Source organism: Drosophila nasuta, chromosome 3 (assembly GCF_023558535.2).
Source record: "Drosophila nasuta strain 15112-1781.00 chromosome 3, ASM2355853v1, whole genome shotgun sequence".
NCBI lineage: Eukaryota > Metazoa > Arthropoda > Insecta > Diptera > Drosophilidae > Drosophila > Drosophila nasuta.
The window spans coordinates 41,373,953-41,395,022 of NC_083457.1; the positions used below are offsets into that span (position 1 = coordinate 41,373,953).

General features: G+C 37.6%; 1 protein-coding gene and 1 long non-coding RNA gene across 3 annotated transcripts; both read left to right on the top strand.

The window, feature by feature from the left end:
* Positions 1–5,999: 5,999 nt before the first annotated feature.
* On the top strand, positions 6,000–17,219 carry LOC132792463 (protein sprint). 2 transcript variants are annotated; one of them, XM_060801860.1, is made up of 3 exons: positions 6,000–6,489; positions 15,768–16,064; positions 16,134–17,219. In XM_060801860.1, the coding sequence occupies exons 1-3, from the start codon at positions 6,391–6,393 to the stop codon at positions 16,911–16,913; spliced, it is 1,176 nt and encodes a 391-aa protein (XP_060657843.1). In that variant the 5' UTR covers positions 6,000–6,390; the 3' UTR covers positions 16,914–17,219. The 2 variants fall into 2 exon arrangements, with proteins under 2 accessions (XP_060657843.1, XP_060657842.1); XM_060801859.1 differs by having other exon boundaries at positions 6,001–6,489; positions 16,131–17,219.
* A 1,262-nt stretch (positions 17,220–18,481) lies between these two features.
* On the top strand, positions 18,482–19,336 carry LOC132791040 (uncharacterized). The gene is made up of 3 exons (XR_009632856.1): positions 18,482–18,734; positions 18,790–18,969; positions 19,030–19,336. It is a non-coding gene; the product is annotated as an uncharacterized LOC132791040 (long non-coding RNA).
* Positions 19,337–21,070: the final 1,734 nt, after the last annotated feature.

Sequence of the window (21,070 nt, forward strand, 5' to 3'; positions counted from 1 at the left end):
ATGAAAATAAAATGCAGCACTCGTAATATAAAAAACAAACCCCTCGCAACGCCAATTACGATTTATTTGTCTTTTTGAAGTAGGAACGTAAATAAAACTACAATAATGAATCCCTGTGCTTCGGTCTGCATTTAATGCAACGATCTGTTCGCTGTGTTCCACCTTATCAAGCACTTCTCACTTTTGTGGTTTGCGATGCATAGAGAGTGAACAAAAAAAAATGAAGCGACCCTATATCGAGAGCTCGCATTTTGTCACGTTTTTTTTATGGTGGTTTTTCCATTTTTCCAGCGATTAAATGTATCATGCATAGCATTAACACAACAACAACAAAAAAAACACAAACAACCGAAACTCATTTGTAGTGCATTCAACGTCTGCCTTGAATTAAATGCCCAGTGCACAGAGACCACGAACCCCAAAAAGAATCGTGCCCAGTTCAGTTGCCCATCTAATTTCCATACATGTTGGTCTTTCTTTTTTTTTTAGTAATTGCCCTTACAGGAAATTAGTTATTCAAGTCGAGTTGTGCTTAATTTATGCATCGCATAATTGTTTGTTGCTGCTGTTGCTGCTGGAAAATCGTTTTGATGCGTAATTTCAATCGAAAGTTCTTGTTAATGTGGGCGTTATCACGCTGCAGACAGAAAGACGGGGAAAAGCATATTTGATATGTAACGAATCGTGTGAGAAATTCAAAAGAAATAGGGCGGATCTTCCCAAATAAGAAACTTGCTGGGAAAAATGTCGAAAATATCGAAAATATTCTTGTTACACTCTTGTTATGAACGTGCCACAGAAAAACTTATCTACAAGCATATTGATAAATGACTTATTGATAACGAACAAAGTCTTCAAGTTGATAGACAAGTTAATGCAAACAGCAAACTTTTAAAGATGTGTGTTTTCTAGTTTACATTTACGATGGAAAAAACATACATGAAAATTTAAATAAATCAAACTTATGCGTTTTCAAAATATGCACGCCCTTAAACATAAGCATAACTGTGATCAGAGTCTGTCCCGCGCTTAAATGATTTATGATAGAAGGCGGTGCTTACATTGGGAACACAGAAAACAGAAAACATTGGGAGGAAAACATCCAACGAAAAAGCGAAGCGCAGTGCACCACAGCACAGCAATTAAAAATCTGTTGAACTTGCCGCCAGTCATAAAGTAGAATTCCAAATGGAAAACTCAATGTCGCTCGCAGCCAAAAAAAAAGAAACAGAGAAAAGTATCTATTAAATGTATACTATAACCATGCGGTTACATTGCCCTTGGAGGCATTGACAATGCACAGAGCCAAGCTACGAATTATAGTACAATTTAATGGTTTCACACATAATTCTTCAACTATTTATTGCCGCTGGTTGCATATGAAATGAAGGATTACCGCATGCGAACACAAACACTTTAGGAGAATCCAAACAACACAACAGAACAGAACAGAATAGAACCGAACAGACCACCCTAACAAATCATTTATAAACATAATTGCTGGAGTCACTTGTAAGAGATAAAAGAAGAAAAAATAAAAAATAAAGCAACGTCACACAAAGACACCGCGGGCCACATTTTCTCAATGGAGAAAAGCGCCAAATGAAATGAGTTGAGTTTAGAGTATTGGAAACCTGCAACTTATGTGGGCTTTGCATGTTCACTAAACAAATTGTTGTTAAAGAATTGATTTAACTACATTTTTAACACTTGCAGCACCCCTGGCGAGTTCTTAATGACGTTTTTCCAACTATGGGAAAATTAATTTACTCACATTGAAGTGTTTCTCTTTCTCTCTCTCTCTCTCTGTCGAATGTCGTATCGAATGTTTTTCGTATTTGTTTAGTTTGTTGTCGATTTTTAAAGACCAAATAAATAACATTTATTTGCGGCCATAAATTAAAACAAAAACCAAGAACATTCTGAGTGCTTTGTAGGCCATTTATTGCTGCCAGCACGGAGACGGAGACTGAGAACTGAGCGAATGATGAAGCCATTATAGAGAGGGGGAGGCTGGAAGGGAATTGAAACTGATGCTGAGTAGTGCAGTCAACAGCCATGTAAGTGCAAATGGCCATTAAAAACAATTTAGGGTAGTTTACGCACAGCAATCGCAATGGAAAGCGTTTAGAAATATTGCAAATTACTGCAAATAATTGACAAACATTAAGAGCTCTCGGAAGTGAGGGTGAAGTTGAGTTAAAGGTGGGAAGGCAGAGGAAAGATTTCAGCAATGAAAATCTAAAAAAAGAGAAAAAAGTATAGTAAATAAAATTTATGCAATTGTCTGGCTAAACACAATTTGACAAATCAAACTAAAAGGTCACGCCACAAAAGGGAACAAAAAGCATAAAAAGAAAAGCTTTTTATGTAATGAAATTGCATTGAGTCTCTGCCACATGAGGCACTAAGGTCTCTTCTATTGTCGTAGCAGATACACTTTGCTTATATCTCAACTGCAACTCGAGGGTGGCTTCGTGTCCTTGATTTATGAATGACACTTTGAGTGTCCTGCAAATGCTTTTCCATTGATAGCTGCAATATATTAAACGCTGCACAAAATTCAATTTGCCATTTTCGCAACTGTTGCCAAAAAGCAAAACGTTCTTTTCCTCTTTCCCCCTTCTTGGCTCGCCTCTCCTTGGGTGGTTGCTCTGCCAAATTTGAACATTTGTTAAGGCGACTTATTAATGTCATAATCTAATTATAAGCAGAGGTTTAACGCTCAGATTTGAAAGCATATTTCGTTAAATGCGACTTTACCATTGATTATTTCCCTTTGTTTGTTCTTGCCGCGGGATTTCGTGAGGGCGTTGCAACCATAAAAAAATATATATATGGAATACAGGGTGCAAAATATGGGCAATAATATTTCAACTGTATTCGACTCTTACCCCAATTTGTAATTTTTTCATCGTTTTCGTTCATTTATTTTCGCTTTTTGTTTTGATGGCAACAGCTGAGAGGCAACAATAAAATGGATTAATAATAAGCTGAAGCAGTTTTAACTGGGATATTATGTTCCCACTGGACTTGCAAGTTGGACAGCACTTTTTTCCGTTTAATTTGCAGCAGCTGCTTGCAAAAATAGAATAGAGTTTACATTTACAATAAATATTGTTGAGTCACGTTAAAGATTTTGGTTTAAATAATATAGCTTACTCATTAAAGTTTACTACCGCAAATATCAGAGTCTCATATGAGATTTTGGTATTGTGTGGTTTTTTATTAGTCACAAAGTAATATCACATTTACTAATGAACGATTTTAATTAATTTTATTTATTTATAAGAGTTACACATTATTAAAATTAACACTAACTTATTGCTTTGATGGACAATCTGGTATATTTTGTACTCTATAGTATATTTTAAATGTAGTAGTATATATCATGTGCCTTCAGAATATTTTAGTATATTTTTCCTTATATTAATTTGACACATTTTTAAAATAAAACCGAACTGCTTTCATTTTATTGTCGAGCACACGTGACTGTCACCTTCTTAGAAATTTTTTTGAACACAGTAACTTGTTCAATAAATCTGTCATATATCTGTCATTTGGAAGATTATCTACCTACTGTTTAATAATAGTTCCTATTTTTCAAGTATGACTACTAAATCACCCTTTAATTTTCTTAATATTACTTGCACTTCCTCAATTTTTATAGTTTTTTACTAACTTTCTAGTTCTGATTGCATTTTTTTCTAAATTGGCATCAATTAACGTATAATCTATAAATATATTGATTTGTTTTACTCAAACAAATTTATAAAATAAATAGTTAAACTATCCTCGCAAAATTTATTGTCTTCCCTTGTTGAAATTCCCAAACAGACTTTAAGCCCAGTAGTTTTATGCAGACTTCAGCTAAAGAGACGGAGGTGCAACAAAAAACTGACTGTTTTGCTTGCGGGGATCGCTGTTGGGGACTGCTGCTGCTGTTAAATCCAAACTGTGTACACACTTTGCCGTAGCAAACTGTTTCAATTAAGTGCATCCTCTTGTTGAATAACCACAGCGTTTACAACGACAGTGGCAAGAGGCAAGAGAGCTGCCTCTGGCCGTGGCATGCAAAAGTGTGCTCTGTCCATGTCCTTATCCATACCGTTGAGCTAATTAAGCAACAAAAGCAAGCTCAGTCTCAGTCTCGTTCTCGTTCTCGTGTTCTCGTTGAACCTCAAACTCAAGTCAGATGGCAACTGGCAACTCAATTAAAAATGCGACTAGCTCGTAAACAAGCCACAAAAAAAAAAAAACAAAACTTGAATGCCACACCGAAACTCATAATTTCCGGAGGTGCTAATAAGTTGCAGAATAATTTTCAATGAAAATGGCGCCATGGACTTGCAACAAAATGGCGAAGATGGCGAAGACTCAGACTGAGACTGCAGTAGCAAAAGTTGCCACAAGCAGCAGCCACAAAGTTGAAAAAATTGACTTCAATTAAAGTGCCATAGTTGGCCATATAAACAGCGAAATGAAAAGCACAAAACGAGCAGCAAAAGGATAATGATAATTACGGACACATGCAGCAAGCTAAGATAGCAGAGAAGGGGGGGCGAAGGGAGGAGGGACAAATTGTGGGCGGTTGCAAATGAAACGCTGAAGTTGCCAGACGCCAGAAGAGAGTGAACATCCTTTGGTGCTCCTGAATGAGACTGCAAAGTTTTTGTGTTTATTTTATGCTCTGACTGCAAAACAGTAAAAAAAAAAGAAACTTTCGGAAAAACTAAAAAAAGAGAATGACGATGATGCAGCGTTTCCTGCATGTGGTGAGAGAGGGGAAATGGGGGAAACAAAAAACAAGTAGCACGGCAACAACAACAAGCGAGTACGTTAAGCAAATAGGCAAAATGCTGAAATGAAATGTGCAGCAGGCAAATGAAGAACTGCTGCTGAAAATGTGGAGCACAGTCGATAGAGATGGCAGCTGAGTTACCGAAAGAGACAGCAAACTGTGCTGAGCAGATATCTGATATATATACTATATACAGACGCCAATAGTCATTGCTCGTAACTCGTAACTGAAAATGAAAAGTCAGAGAGCATGGTCAAAATGCATGCGGTACGTGAACGGAACACGCGAGTAGTTCAAATTGAATGAACCGTCCATCCGTCGGTCTGTCTGTCTGTCCGTCCATCCTTGGCCAGTGGACCACCCACTCAACTTGTTGACGAGAGACGCTCAACTACCCTTTTCGCAAATGAGTAACTGAAACTGAAGCTGTTCGCGTTTTGCATTCGCGTTCAGAGTCAGAGTCAGAGAATCAGAGACGGACTTCAACTTCAACTTGCAACTCAAACTCTCCCTCCTCTTCTGAGCGTCTCTCACATTTCATTTCATTTCGTTTCAGTCAGCGTCGTCTGCCCAAAACAGAAGTTTGTTTAGTTCTTTGCTTTGCCTTTACTTTTTTTTCAGTGTACATTCGTCGTAGTAAATTTTTCTCATTTCGCTTTTTGTTGAGTGGTTTTTCTTTTCTATTTTTCAGCCCCGCAGTCACTGTGAGTGAGTGTGAGTGAGTGTGAGTGAGTGAGTGAGTGTGAGTGTGTTTGTGTCTCTGTTTCCGTGTCTCTGTGTGCGTTGGTTAGTATTTTCTTTAGTTCTAGCTGTGTGTCTGTGTGTTTGAGTGTTGTGCTCACACACACACACAGACACACACTTACACACAGGGGCGCACATTGTGAGCTAGCGGTAAATGCTGTGTGGCAGCGGCAGTGGCAGCGTTGCATGAACACAACGCCGACAACGACGACGTCCATCGACGCTGCTGCTGCTGCTGCCGCCCTGACATGAAATTTGTATCTCTGTCGCTGTCGCTGCCTCTGTTCGCTGCCGTTGCTGTTGCTGCTTTGCCTCCCTTTTGCGTTGTTGTTATTGCTGACTGTTGCTTTGCCGCTGCCTCTGCCTCTGACTCTGCCTCTGCTGCGCTGCTTTGCCTCAGTCTCTCTGCCTTCGCTCGCAGTCGTGCTCATTTTCCGTTGTACTTTTTACTGAATGCATTCAGTTGTGGCCCATCATTCCCTCTGCGCACGTCGCGCTGATCGCTAGCATAAAACGCTCCCGGTGTCCCGGCATAACGTAAACGTCACTCTATCTCCGATACGATTCTCGATTCTCGTTTCTCGTTTCATCTATCGCCTCTCGACTTTTACGCTACGTTATTGAACACTTCAAAACACAGTTCGGCAAACAACGCAATAAGTTTGCAGATATTACGAGCTCCAAAACTCTCAAGTGTCTCTCTCTGTGTTTGTGTGTGTGATGCGTGCTTTGTGAATAGACAACAACAGCAATAAGAAAGAACAACAACAACAACAAAAACGTTGTTTATTAAAACTGTAAACAGAACAGCAAACGAACGACAACAACAACAACATCCAGCAAAAATGGGTCGCTTATTCCAGTACAATCGCTTTGGCGCCGTTGAGAGCAACAACAAACGCAAAAAGGATACACAAAAGAAGCCACATGATAAAGCCAAAATGGTAAGTGTTCAACAAGGATATGCGAACATAAGTTGGGGAGATCATAAAGAATGCTTTAGATGCCAAGGGCGGGAAAAAGGCACAAGTTAAGGATATGACTAGAAAGCTTGAAGAGAGCTGAAATCTTAAGTAAGGATATCTTCAAAGATTAAGAAGCAAATCATGTCTATGAAATATATCCTTATGAGAGAGTATAGTAAGAATAAAGAAGATAGACTATAGTAAGAAAGCAAAGCATAACTATAACGGGTATCTTTATAAGAAAGAGCTTAGTAAAAAGATGAATATAATAAATTCAAAAGGCAGCATTCAACCTTCATTAAGGATTAATGAAATCACAAAGGCAAAGCATAATTAAAGTCTGAAATTCTATAATAGAAATATGATACTTTAATAGAAACATTTTCGTATCATATTTCTAAGCAATTTATAAAGATTAAAAATATAATTACCGAAATCAACTAGAAATGGAATATTTAGATAGAAAAATCCCGTTTATAGGTAAAGAATAGCATGTCAATGCAACAAATTATTATCAATTAAACAACTAACTAGCATTAATCTCCAGCTCAGATGCCAACAATAGTTTCTACTTATCTATCGATGCATTTATGATATAGTGCTCTTTTCTACACCTTTTTTGTGTACCCAACAATGGGCATTACCTTATTCATATGCAAAGTTCTGAACTCCCACCAAAGTTCCACCCACAACACAAAGCGGTAACCAAAAAAAAATCCCACGTAAAAGAAAACAGAATAACACGCAGTCAAAGTTCATATAGCACAAAGAGAGGGGCGCAGCGAAGGGGGCGTGGAGGGAACTGCAGTGAAATTCAAAACACGAATGACAACAATTAAAATGATTTAGTGTCAGAGATACGAGAGAACAACAACAACAACAACAACAACAATAGCAACAGCAGCAACATAATATTTTTGTGGATGGGGCAACAAAGCATAATAAAGTCGACTGTCGACGTAAATCAGCTGCATACTAAATCAAATATAATCAAATAAATATGATTTGCATAAAAACTAAATCAAACTGAAGGCTAAAGCGTTAAGCCAACAAACTAAGAATTAAATCAAAGAGAGAGTAAAGTGAGATAGAGAGAGAGGGAAAGGGAGAGAGCTGCAGAGATTTGTGTTGAACGAAATCATATAAATCAAAGCGAAAAACTGCGTCGAGTGTTTTTTTTTTTTCACTATCGACGGAAGCAAACATTGAATATAGATGGAATATGGAACTGGGCAACATGGCGAACATATGTTGACTCATAAAGATAATGATTGATTGGGCTAAATGCATTTGAAGTCGACCAAATCTATTTATACACATATGTGTTATTTGTATGCATGTTTGATCTGTGATAAGCGCTAACTAGTCTCCATATCTCTTGTAAATGGCGACGTCTGGGTGCCGTTAACCGACCCAACTCTAGGTGGGGGAGGAGGTGGGAAAGAGTCGCCTTAACGATGCCAAAGCTGATTAGTCAAATGCCTTAATTAAGCCCTTACCCTTACCCTTACCCTAGGCAGCTACCTGTGTTCCCAACTCAAATCTCGCACTAATCTCTTGTTTGACTGCCAGTTCCACAATATTTGTAGAGTCTACAGAAGGCAGAAGGCAGAAGGCGGAGTAATGACGGCAGATAAAGAAAAGTTTTGTAATTTGAAACTGCATGACAGTTTTGCGTTTTGGCTTCTGCCTTCTGCATCTTTTATCATCATCTCTCTTTGCCTTTCACGAGTACGCTGCATTTTTCTTCATCATTTTTCGTTTTTCAGTTCATTGTTCCGCTTGTCATTTTTCAACAGAATTGACACCCATCCATGGCCACTTTATCTCATTGTCTCTTTGCTCTTTCTCTTCACTATATCTCATTGCTAGAGTTCTGTTTTGATCTATGAAAATATTGTTGTAGTCGTAGGTGTTGTTTTTAGCCAGCTCCCTAAAGGATTGTTTGTGACAAACTGGGAAACTTCAGCCCATTGTTGCTACCAACTCTTGTGGGTGTGTTGCTGCTCGCCGGGAATTGATTTTACTGGAAGAGCAGTGCGTGCAAGATCTCTAAAGAATCTTGAGAGAAGAACAAAACCTGATAGTTGAACTCCAAGTCAGTTCCACTGAAACTGCAGAGTCGGTGGCACTTTACATGGAACTATGAACACAATTGCAGTACTCGAAATGAATACTAAACAAACTCTTCAATTTGTTGTGGGAAGAATAATCATCCCAACAATATAGAAATATAGAAAAATACATAAATCATAAAATGTTAAATAAATTCAACTTGGAAAGAATGATCGTCGTTTTGCTGATTAACAATATAAAAATATAGAAACATATGTACATAAATCATAAAATGTAAAATAAATTACTTCAATTTGTGGTTAAAATTCATAAATCATTTGAAGTAAAATAAATTTCATTTAATTTATTTTAGGAATAATACTCATAATGTAGAAAAATGTATAACTCATCTAAAGTGAAACAACTTTTGCTAATCTTAACCATTTAAGGTTTCCTCAATAAGCATTCACAATTTACTCAACGAATCGCTTGTTTAATTTTAGAAAAATCTTCAACACTTTTCCAATTCAACACTTCCCTTAATTGTCGTCTATCTGTTAGCTAGCTCCTTGACTGCATTTGATATTTAAGAGCAGCATCCAAGTGCTGGCAAACACTTCCTTCCTCTTCGGCTAAATCAAGCTACATTTATAGCACCTCGCTTAGCATATTACAAAATCCCTTAGATCTTGCGGAAAGCCCCCGAAAATCGAAAAATTTCGTTTGTAAGCACGCCTATCTGGCATAAATCGTTCGTCACCTCTCCGACAACGATTTCAACATGAAGTCGCGGCGTCGTCGTCGACACTTTGGTTATCAGCGAATGAAACGAAAACAAAAATTTAGAATAGAACATTTATTGGCAAGACAAATGCAAACGCAGACGGCGACGGCGACAGAGAGGCGAAGACGAGCAGGAAGAGAGTGAGGGAGAGAGAGAGAAGCGAAGAAGCGTTTCTGTTTACAGTCGCTGACAAACGTTTTCAATTAGTTTGTTCGAGTTTCACTTGAAACTGAACTGAAAAAAACAGGCGAAAAGGCGACGCGCGCATTGCGGGTCAAACGATAAGGCAACAAACTGCAGACAAAGTGCACACACCACACACACGCACACACACACACTCAGGGCACACACACATTAAACAAAACTAATAAAGTTGTCACAGAGCAATGTTAGGAATAGAGCACCGAGAACTCAACCATATGTCGCCGCAAAGTGAAGAAGACGAAACGAAATGAAACGAGCATATTGCGAGATTAAAATCTAAAACAATTAAGCAAAGATAAACACTTTTTGCTGCTTTTCTTTCAACTGAAGGGAAATTTAATTTGTTAGCGAAATGCAAGCAGCCAAACAACAGAACAGACGCAGAAATTGACAGAGGAAACAAGTAAGAAAATTATAGAGAAATTTGATGAACTATGCGATACCTAGCGAATTCATATTTCAGTTTAATGAAATCAAAGCAAATTTAAATGCAAAATCAAAAATCATTGAAAATAAATTAAAAATTTTACAGGTTATAATATTTTAGAATTCAAATTTAGGTTGATGAAAGTAATATAAAATATATAATATAATATAAAGTAATTTGAAAATCAATATTAAACTTTAATTTTTTTGGTTAAATTACTTTAGAATTTCAGATTATTCAAATTATTGAAATTTAAAACTCTTATTTCAATTTAGTGAAATCAAAGCCAAAGTGTTGAATTAGTTTAGAGTTATAAAATGTAATGCTCAATATGAATAATGAACAGTAAGAAAAGTGCAAAGAATATACGAATTTAATGTAATCAAAGTAAATTCAGAATGATTAATGAAATATCTTAAGATTTTTGTAGTTTAGTAGATAAAGTCTATAAGATTTAGGTATTCTTGTCTCTACTATTAAATGCCTTATTTCCGGCCAACTTCATATCAGCATACCCTTCCACCCTTTTGTTTGCTGGGTATGCCAACAAAGGCGGCGATTGTTGCCGCAATGCAATCCACTGTGGAGTCTAATGGAGTCTGGAGTCGCTTCGACACCCCTCCTAAGTGGCATGTGCAGAGCACGCACAACGGCACTCAGTTTCATCAACTATATATCTTTGGCTCATAATTTCAATATGAGACGCTGTCTAAATTTAAATCAACTGGCAGAGAACGTGCAACGATTAGCAGCAATGAGCTGAGCATTTAAATTCCAAGGTATTTTAATGCCAGCAGCATAGGCAGCTTGCTTGCCTTTCAAGGGCAATGATTAATGCAAGTACATCCAAAAGTGGCCAAAGCAGATAAATAGATAGATGTGTATACATATGTTATGAGTGTGTTCGTGTTTGTGTTTATAAATAATATTATGCTTGTCTCGTGTGATCTGTTTTTGGGTTTTGTTTTCGGATTTTCTAAGTAGGCAATTAATTGCAGCGCTTTTAAGTGAATTTAATTTGAGCATTTCCATAAAAGCAGGCGAAACACACTCTGGAGTGCCTCGTTAAGATTTATGGCCAAATGCAACTGCAACTGCAATGCCAACAACTTGCAACAACGGCAACCATAGCTTTTACTTTGGCTCTGGCGACTGCCTGCAAATTGATGAGCATAATTAAATGCCTGGCGACGGCTTCGTCGTCTCCGTCTCCGTCGTCGTCGTCGTCGGCGGCGCATTGCATGCATTGTTGTAATTTATGCTCCATATTGTACCGCACTACGCTGCTTGCCACATGCCGCATGCCCCCTCTACACTCCTACCCTGCTCAATTGGACTGCCCCATCGTTTTGAGTAAACAACAATTTCACTTATTTTCATGCCGTCTGCCCGTCTGCATTGTTATTTTTACGCTCGACTCAATATAAATTTTCGCTTGTGTTTTGTTGTTGCCACATGCCACGCCAGGAAAATGTAATGCAAATATGCTAAAAAAAAGCCAGCACAAAAAAGAAAAGCTTTCAACGGCAATCCAACAACGTCAATCTCCCCTTCACCTAATCATCAAAACACCCGCCAGGGCAACAAATAGTTTAGCTCGGGTTTTTTTTTTTGCTACACTTTTTCACTGACCAACAACAACTGCAAAGCGACAACAACTGGCAACATCATCGTTATCAGCAGCTCGTCGTTGAGCTGTTTGAGTTTCATATGGCTTCAGCACAAGGATTTGTGTGCATTACACAGACGCTGGCTAGACGAAAAACAAAAAAAAAACAACTAGAAATGTTGTGGCTAGACACGAGCTGCAGATAAAGTTGACCAGAAGTTGAGAGTGTCGAGTGGCGGTTCAACAAACATCCATCATCATCATCAAAATGGAAATTCATTTCACCTTATTAGTATCAAGTTTATTATTTTTATTTCATTTCCATAAAACAATGGCCAAGTTCATTGCACTTTCCTCAGCATATCTGCATATCTTCATCTGCCACTTGAAAAAGAATCAACGACTCATCTCTCTCGCTCAATATTCCCAGGCATCTGCCCACATGAGAAATGCTCATAAAATACAATTAAATGAAATTTCAACAATTTTAATTTGCATTTAATAAACTCATCAAAATGTTGTTGTTACCATAAAAAAATGCGATGGAGGCAACCAACAGCTCAATTTGAAATGCGTTTGATTTGACCCCATTTTTTACACCTATAAAAACCAAAAAATGTGTTGAACGCGCGTTAAAAAAAAAAGGAACACCGCCGCCGACAATAAAAGCGACTGCACAATGCCACATGCCACATGCCACAGATGTCTAAACAAAGGATTTTCCAGCGAATGCGACGCTAATTGTAGGTCCCAAAAAAAAAAAAAAAACTGTAGCATATCAAAAGCCAACCAGCCAGAAACTATAAACTATAAACATTTTACATTTTTACCTCGGCATAAAATGAAATTAGTGGAAAAAAATGTTAACAAAAATCATTTTACGATATAGCCCAGAATATTTCCAAAAGTTTTTCCCCCACAAATACACATATTTAAGTAGTAGAAGACGAACCGAAAAAAAAAAATAAAAGCGAGTTCATAAATTTTGAAATGCGCCGCAGGGGCAGATAGACGCGTGTTCCACAAAATGTCATAAACTAGTCACAGTTCCATCTATATCTATCTACTTCCCAAACCACACTATCTGACATTTTGAAAGCCCTCCGACACGTTTGTATAGAAGTGTGTGCATGTGTGTGTGTGAGTGGATTATGTTGAACTTTTTGGTGTGGCATAAAACTGTCAAATTAGCTGGCAGCCTACAACAAAAAAGTGTCTTTCAAATATTCAAATGGCCAAGTTCTGTTGCATCTAACTAATTTACAGCTGTATCCGAGCATTGCTGACATGCCGCCGCCATAGATACAGATACAGCTACAAATAGAGCTTGTTACTCATAGATACATTTCGATGGAGGTATTAGCTAATCGTTGTTAGACTGACATATTAAAACTAACAGCAAAAACTGACACAAATAGAATATGTAAGTTCATCAACAATTTAATTCGGTTTGCTAAACCTTAACATAGTTTTTTTTTAGGTTGACTTAGCTACAGATAGAAATTGTTACTTACAGATACATTTTGTTATTGGTGAAATATTGCAGGATGGCAGTATTAGCGAATAGCTTATACATTAATATATTTAACTTACAGAAAAAACCGACATAAGTAGAAACTCCTAACTACAGTCTTTATGATTCTTAAAAATGTTCAAATGTAGCGGTATATCGATATAGTAGTAGTATACAAATTGGTATTCTAAGATATATTTTGAATGTAGTAGTATATTGATACACCAAATATACCTTTTGGTATACTTTACTATTTTTTTGGGATATTTATTAGGTATATTTTCATGATGAAAGTAATGGGTATCTCACAGTCTCCCTTTCTTACTTGTTATATCTAAAACTGTTTAACAACTATAAATTGCTCTAATTATGCTTCAAGCTTAATTTAATTCAGTTTACAATGCTGCTCTACTGCCATAAATAAAAAAAAGAGCTAATTATCTTTAATAATAGATTGCATATGCAGTTAGATATGCAAAGCAGCAGCCGCAAAGATGAAAGTAGAGTTGCATGTTGAGACTGTTCTACAAAGCCCGCAAACTTTACTTTATTGATAGATACTTTTATGGTGCATATTGTTAGTTGGTTGGCGGTTTTTGCGGTTGCTCCACTGATTGCTATTGCGTGAGCTGCATTTTCAGGGTGGTTTTGTATTGAACCACTTCAGCAGCTGTTTGATTTTCCACCATGAAATTTGTGCATATGCCGCGCGTGTGGTTCAAGTGTTTTCTCAACCGAAAGGTTTCAATATTTTTCATCTCTCGGGTTTATCATAAACAAGAAAGAACCTTAACAAAAGGCAACATTTCGAATGCTCGTAATTCGAAACATTTCAATAAAATGCATCAAGACAAACGAGAAAAGGCGCAAACTCATGCCGTGTCCACTTCAACTAATTTCTTTTCTTGGGCAATTCTCTTCTTATTTTTGGGTCTCTCTCTCTATCTCTATATAAATGCACAATAAATGGAAAACTAACAACTGTTTTTCGAAAAGATGCCCCCGGGCAGCGTGCATTGTTGTTGTCAGCTGGTATTCTTAGCCTGCTTTTATACCTGGATCCATTTGATTACGAAAATATATGCTAACACCTCGCTGGCCAAACAAAAGGTAACCAACGTGGCCATGCTTCATCATCAATTAGAGTTACCTTTCTGCAGCACAGGATCAGAGAATTGTTAAAGCGATGCCCTCGATCCATTATGAGGGAGCGAGTAGAGGGTCCAACACCTTTTGGCTGCCACTGTATGCATTCTGCTTCGCCTTCATCGTCTGCTCTATAATCATTTCCATTGCTGTTGTTGTTGCTGTCTTGCATAAATTAAAAATCATGTACGAGTTGCGTCTTTGGGCATTTTCTTTTCACTTGCCTTGGCTATTAAACGGCTTGTTTTTTGTCGTTCATTGTGTTTGATTTAAGCCGATAAAAGGTAAACTTTAACGCTTCTTACACGCCGCTTACAGCTTTCAACGGATTTATTTATGTGTGCGTGGTCAACACATCAAAAGAGTTTGGCCACGGCTTGTTGGCTTGTCTGAAATTAATGGCCAAGTTGCCTGTCCAACACTTTTTCCCAAATTCAATTCAATTTTTCATGCAAATTGATGCACACAGGACGGAAGTGCAGCCGTTGCACTTCCTTTCCAATAAAATTGGGAATACTGCCAGCAAACACATAGAATTCAATGAGAGAGTAGAGAAGTGGAGAGTGGGGAACACACTCAAGACACAACATGATTATGAGCATACACAAGTGCTTAGTTGACGATTATGTTGCTGGCTCGACTTGGCAATCTATTCAATGCTCAATTCAATCAAATTCAATTTGGCTTAACGCTTAGCCTCCACTCTAGTTCTCCTCTTATACATTTTTTTATTTTGCTACCTGGCAGGACTGTCATTGTCCTGGCATTGAATGCTCATTATTTTGCCATTTTATTGTGCGTATGTGCGTGCTGAAGTGTCATTGTATTGAGCTTCCACACACTCGAGTTCAAATTCGAGTGCATTGCACACTCGAACGCACTTTTTCGAGTGAATTTTATTGAATACTTTGCTGGCATAGGTGATTGGATTTCCAAGTGTGTGCCAAAAAGGGGTGTGTCAAGGAGGGTGTTGAGCACAAGAACTGATCAGCTAGCAAATATCCAGCGAATTAAAGCTGTGAGAGCATTGTAAGCTTGGTAATGACCATATGACATGAAAAAGCAGCAACTACGGAGAGAAACAAAAATGTTCGTTCCCTTTGCAGCATATGCATATTTTATGGGGCAGAACAATGAAGAGCTGAAACAAGCGCATTACAAGCATATCTTTCTCTCTCTCTCTGTCTCTCGATGGCAAAAGGTGACCCAAAGGCATTAGCAACTCGACCAGATAAGCTGACAATAGAGAAAGAGCAGAAAATGTACGTAGACAGAGACACAGCGAAAGGACTGTGAAATAAAATGCACATAATGTGTATGTGTGTTATCGGGGCAATAACAAAAAAAGAGAACACGAACTCGGCATCCTTTTTTTTGTCCGAGTGAAATACGACGCTTTGTTGTGAGAGTTTTGTTTACAGTTTTCAGTTCAGGTAGCTTCGACTTTTATTCTTTCACAATTTCACAATGTTGACTTGACCAAAACTAATCACAGTCTTTTCTTCATGACTTTTTGCAGCTACGCAATGCGATCAATTGTCCCGACTATGCGGACATCTATTGCTCGACGAATACAACAACAAATGCCGGCAAGAACCTTGACCTGGCCTTTAATAAGTGTCAGGAATGGAGCAACAAGCTGAAGTTGCAACCGACCACAGCAACAGCTGCAGCAACAGCTGATGAGCCAGCAGTGAATACGCAGAGTCGCACACACAAAGTCTACGACAGCATGAAGAACTTTCTGCAGCGTAAACTGTTCGCACAACCCTCGCAGCTGAAGTGCGAAGATGAACCAACCAGCGACTACGATGAGGTGAGTTAAGAAAAGACAATCGAATGCTTGAAGTATTTATTAAATTCGATTTCTTTAATCTTTTAGCAGGACCTACTCGACTCCTCGTACCAAGCAGACGCGGAGGAAGATGAGTTGGATAACGATGAGCTGCTCATCAACTGCAGTTGCAGCTCAGCGGAGGCGACACCCAAGCGCAGCAGCAACAATAAATCGCCACAAAAGTCGCTGTTGTCGTTGAATTGCTGGCAGAGCAGTCAACCGAGTGATTCCAGTGGCAGCGAGGAGGCGACAGCAGATCAGCCCGAATCCGATGATGCGGGCATTTCTGATTGCTGTCAGCTGCTCAACGAAAGCAGCAACAGCAGCGGAAGTGGCAAACGCCGTGGCACCCCCAAAAAACGCCAAACACCGAGGTATAATCACAACACCGATGACGAGGAGGACGCAGGCGAGGAGCCCGAGTTGTTGCACTGTGCGTGGTATCAGCCCCGGATCACAGCGAAAGCGGCACAGGAGCATCTGCAACAAGGCACGCCGGGCAGCTTTCTGTTGCGTCGCAGCACTCCGCGCAACTTTGAGCTGTGTCTGCGACTGGAGCACAAGGTGAAGTGCTATGCGGTGCAGTGCAATCGGAGGAGTGAGATGTACAGCCTGAAGGGTGCCAAGAAGCAGTTCAGCACATTAAAGGCGCTCATCACGCATCATTCGGTGATGGCCGAGCAGTTGCCGTTGACACTGGATATGCCCAGGGAACGGGATTTGGTCAAATCATCCGCAGTGCGTTATGCGGATGATTTTGAGCCACTTGAATCGCTGCAATTGCTGGGCATACTGAAGAGTCTGCAAGCCAAAAACTTTGAGGCATAGGGCCAGACAATGGGGGGATTGATTGATTGAAGTGTGGGCGGGTTTATCGAACTGCAAAGGGAACGATAGGTGAAAACAAAAAAATATATATGTATGTATATTGTAATGTATTTTATGCAAAGTTAGAATTCTTTCGGCGCATGCTTTGTGATATAGTTTACGAACGATACGATACGAAAGGACATTTCTTTAGGTCCCTAGCTCATAAGCACTATATGTAATTTGTTTATTGTATTTACGCTTAAGTTTTCTATTGTACAAACGAAATAATCATTTTGTGAGTTATGAAATAAAAATTAAAGAAACACGAAAGAAAAGAAATTGAACAATGCAATGCTGCAACCCCCCGAGTGTTACTCCAACCACGCCCCTGCATTAAACACGGTCTCTGCCCCTCGTTCCGCCTCCACTGCAATGCGAACTCGACGCTTCCTTTTGCTGCGTAAATTCCCAGTCCCTGGAGTGAATTGTGTGTGTGGCCAAGCAGCATCCTGGAGGGTTAACCTGGCTGACTGTGCTTCACTTACATGTGATTAGCGCTTCAAGTGGCTCTCATTAATTTTTCAAGTGCGGTTCACGGGCGCACTTCAGACAATGTGCCCAGCAACATGTTGCTAACAATGTCAGCAACATTTAAGCAAAGCACTTGAACTTGTGTGAAACAACAAAGTAATATAGAATTTCATGCTTGGTGTTAAATTCTACAACAGCTCGTATTACATGCATTTCCAAAAAACTCATTTGCTTACAAATACATATTTAAAATCGAAATTACATTATTCAATTTTAAATGAATTGCTCTAAGCAACATTTCATTTATGTTGCATACTTTTGAGTGCTTGCCTAATAAATCGTATTTAAACAGTACGCTCAAAAGTATGCTATGGAAATTAACTGCAACAGCTTTAAAGAAAATATGTGCAGCCTCAAAGTATGCAACAATTTATGACCAAATCACAGACTGACGACAAGAGACTTGCATGCAGACAATTATTCTCCGTTAACAAGTTCGCAAACTGCAAGTGCGGCTGTGATCAACGCCATTATTTATGTTGTCGGGCCATTTTGCAACATACTTAATTATAAAAGCATCAGCAAAGGGTGCAACAATGGTGAAAAACAATGTAATTTACAGACAATCAGAAGGCTACTAAATAAATCAATATAAAACGCAAATAATCATTCCCACCAACTGCCTATAAATGTTAAAAGCTCGTTAAAATAACGAACTGAACATTAAAACAAAAAAAAAACGAAACGAAACGATTGTAATGAAATTGCAAATAAATGAAATCGCTGACACTATTAATTGTGCAACATTATTAATAAAGAGATGTCGATGCTGAAAAACAATGACTCCGGGGCATGACGTTTCGATGATAATGGCAAAAATGTATTAATTATAACAATGCATTACAACGCTATTGGCCAAATACAATATTGAATCGAATCAAATGCAAAGCAATAAATATTACAAAAACAAACAATGGAAATGCAATACTCAATTAAAATGCGAAACTAACAAATCAATTCGGAAAATAAATATACAAAAATTATTACTATGTATTTTTATTCATTTTTCAATCGCAGTAAGCAATAAATTTAGAGTATGAATTATTTGACAGAAGAAATTTAAAATGTATAAATTAAAATCATATTTTCGCAATGCTTTATCCAAAATTTCCTGTTCATCACTTCGCGTGAGTCTCTTCAGTTGGCCACTTTTTAATTTTGTTGTGCATACTCTCTGCACTCGCCTCTTCATAATATAATGAAATGTTGGAAGTACTATTTTTGATAATAAGCCTGATCGGTCGCTTTGTAAGTCTATATCTTTTATATATGTACATTTCATACATTAATTTTTGCATTTCAGCTCGGTATGACTTGGGATTATAAGCTAGCTGGCTTTTGATTGGTCGCTTTATAAGGTTTTATCTTTTATATATTCGTTCATTTTCGGGGATGTGAGCTAAAAGGATGCCAGAGATAAAGTCCTGTTCCATTTAGAGATAACCTTTTTATCAAAATTCCAATTCTGCTCACAAGTTTACATGTAAGTCTGTACCCTCCATATATTCTAAATGAATTCTACACCTTAATTTTTGCTCTTTAGCTTTAGACGACAGATCACGATGGCAAAACTTGAAAATGTGAGCTACAATTTATTGATTTAAATGGCAGTCAACGGCTATAGCTTTTAGAGGACTCTTTATACCAGATTTCAAATTCTCTGCCCTCTCAAATTCCAATTTTGATCTCTCTCTTCTTCTTGTACTTGTCAATACATCAATTCAAAACATTGGCCGCAATACATACGCTCACCATCCACAATGGACACACAGATTTAATTGAATATTTTTGGTCAACCCGGTTCGAGTACTGTGATAAAACAGACCATAATAAAAACGAGTGAAAAAACATTTCACGAAATTCTTTCTCACTAATGAAGCGCTTTCAGTTGTGCAATGCTTATTTCATTTTCATATTCATCCATACAGGAGTTGCCTTTCACTTAACTTCTGTTTGTTTAGCTTTTCAACGCTGACACAAAATGGTCGACACACTCGAAAGGATGCAAAGGATGCGAGGACACAGCAAGGACACAAATGCAATATTCGCTCTCATTTTCATTTACGTTTTCATTTGTTTATTGCGCACTAATTATGAAAATTATGCAGATTTAATTGCAATGCGTTTGCCGAGTCTCAATTTGCGCAGCCACATTTTGCTCAATGCCATAATTAAGAGCTCATATCAAAGCTATAGACATGATAATCACTTAAGTGCACGAGTTTGTTTGTCTGTGTGTGTGTTTGTATGAGAGAGTGCTATTAACATTTTAATCATTTGCAAAAATCATTAATTATTGCAGCTTAACAAAAATAGGCTTTCAAAATTAATCAAGGTAATGCATAATATGTAGATAAAGCCTCTTAAAATACTTTGCTGCACTTTCTTTGCTACTTTTTAATAAAAGTGAATAAATATAATCTCTTAATTTAAATAATAAATGGAAAACGCATTAAATTGGCAATTTATCCAGAATTTTTTTTTATTTCTTTTGTAAATATGGCATAAGTAAAGTTTTACTTCATAAAGACAACAATTGTAATGTAGTTAAATTCTTTTGATTTCTGATTTACTAATTACCAATTTAAAGTATTACAACACTTTGCTACAATTTTAATAAAAGTGATTAAATAAAAAATAATTTCTATACTCGTTGAAGTTGCTGGCAAATTTTGCTGAAGTATTTTTGCTATTTTTTAAAGTTTATATAATGCATGACATAATGTTGAATAACTCAGATAACTATCAAATTTGATTGAAATAGTCATACCAAAAAGGAAAAAAAAGTTTCATTTAATCAAATACAAAATATCAATGGAAGAGTAAAAGTAAAACTAACTTTCTTTATTAAACTTGCATTCTTTTATTGACTAAACTTTTGAATTAATATTCTAATTACCCATATTCAATTTAAGACTTTAAAATGCACAATCAAATATCTTAACCTATTAAAATAGTTTACTGCACTTGCCTTGCTAATTTTTGATAAAACTAAATAAATCAAAAACAGTTTCCGATTTCTTTAAGTTAGTGATAAATTGTACTCAAATAATTGTGTTAATTTTCCAGTAACTTTTATGTATCATAAAGTGTCTCTTGTTTGCTACTAATTAACCATATGAGAAACCTAAATTCTATTGCCATTTTAAAGCTTTAAAATGCAAAATCAAATATCCTTGCATCACCTGCATTTCAGCAAATATGAACAAGCAAACTTTAATGCATTCGACACATCAGGAGAACCACTTGAATTGGTTTGGAAAAGGACCACAACGTGAACTGCTGTCGCCAGCAGAGAGTTGCGAATCGATGCGAAACGAGTTTTGGCTTTTTGACTAATTAGAAAAACAGTTTTTCTAATTGAATGCACTCGGAAAAAGGAGCCTACAACAGAACACACATACACATACTCACAAACTCCTTGCCACGCCCCCTTTCTGTGCTGTGCAGTCGGCTCAGTCATGTGCAGTAAAATCAATAAACGTGACTATTGAGATGCGACGACGATGGCCAAAACACACTCTGGCACAAACACACACATGGATGGACGAGGCATTCACCTGTAGCCAACTTTACAAAGCAGG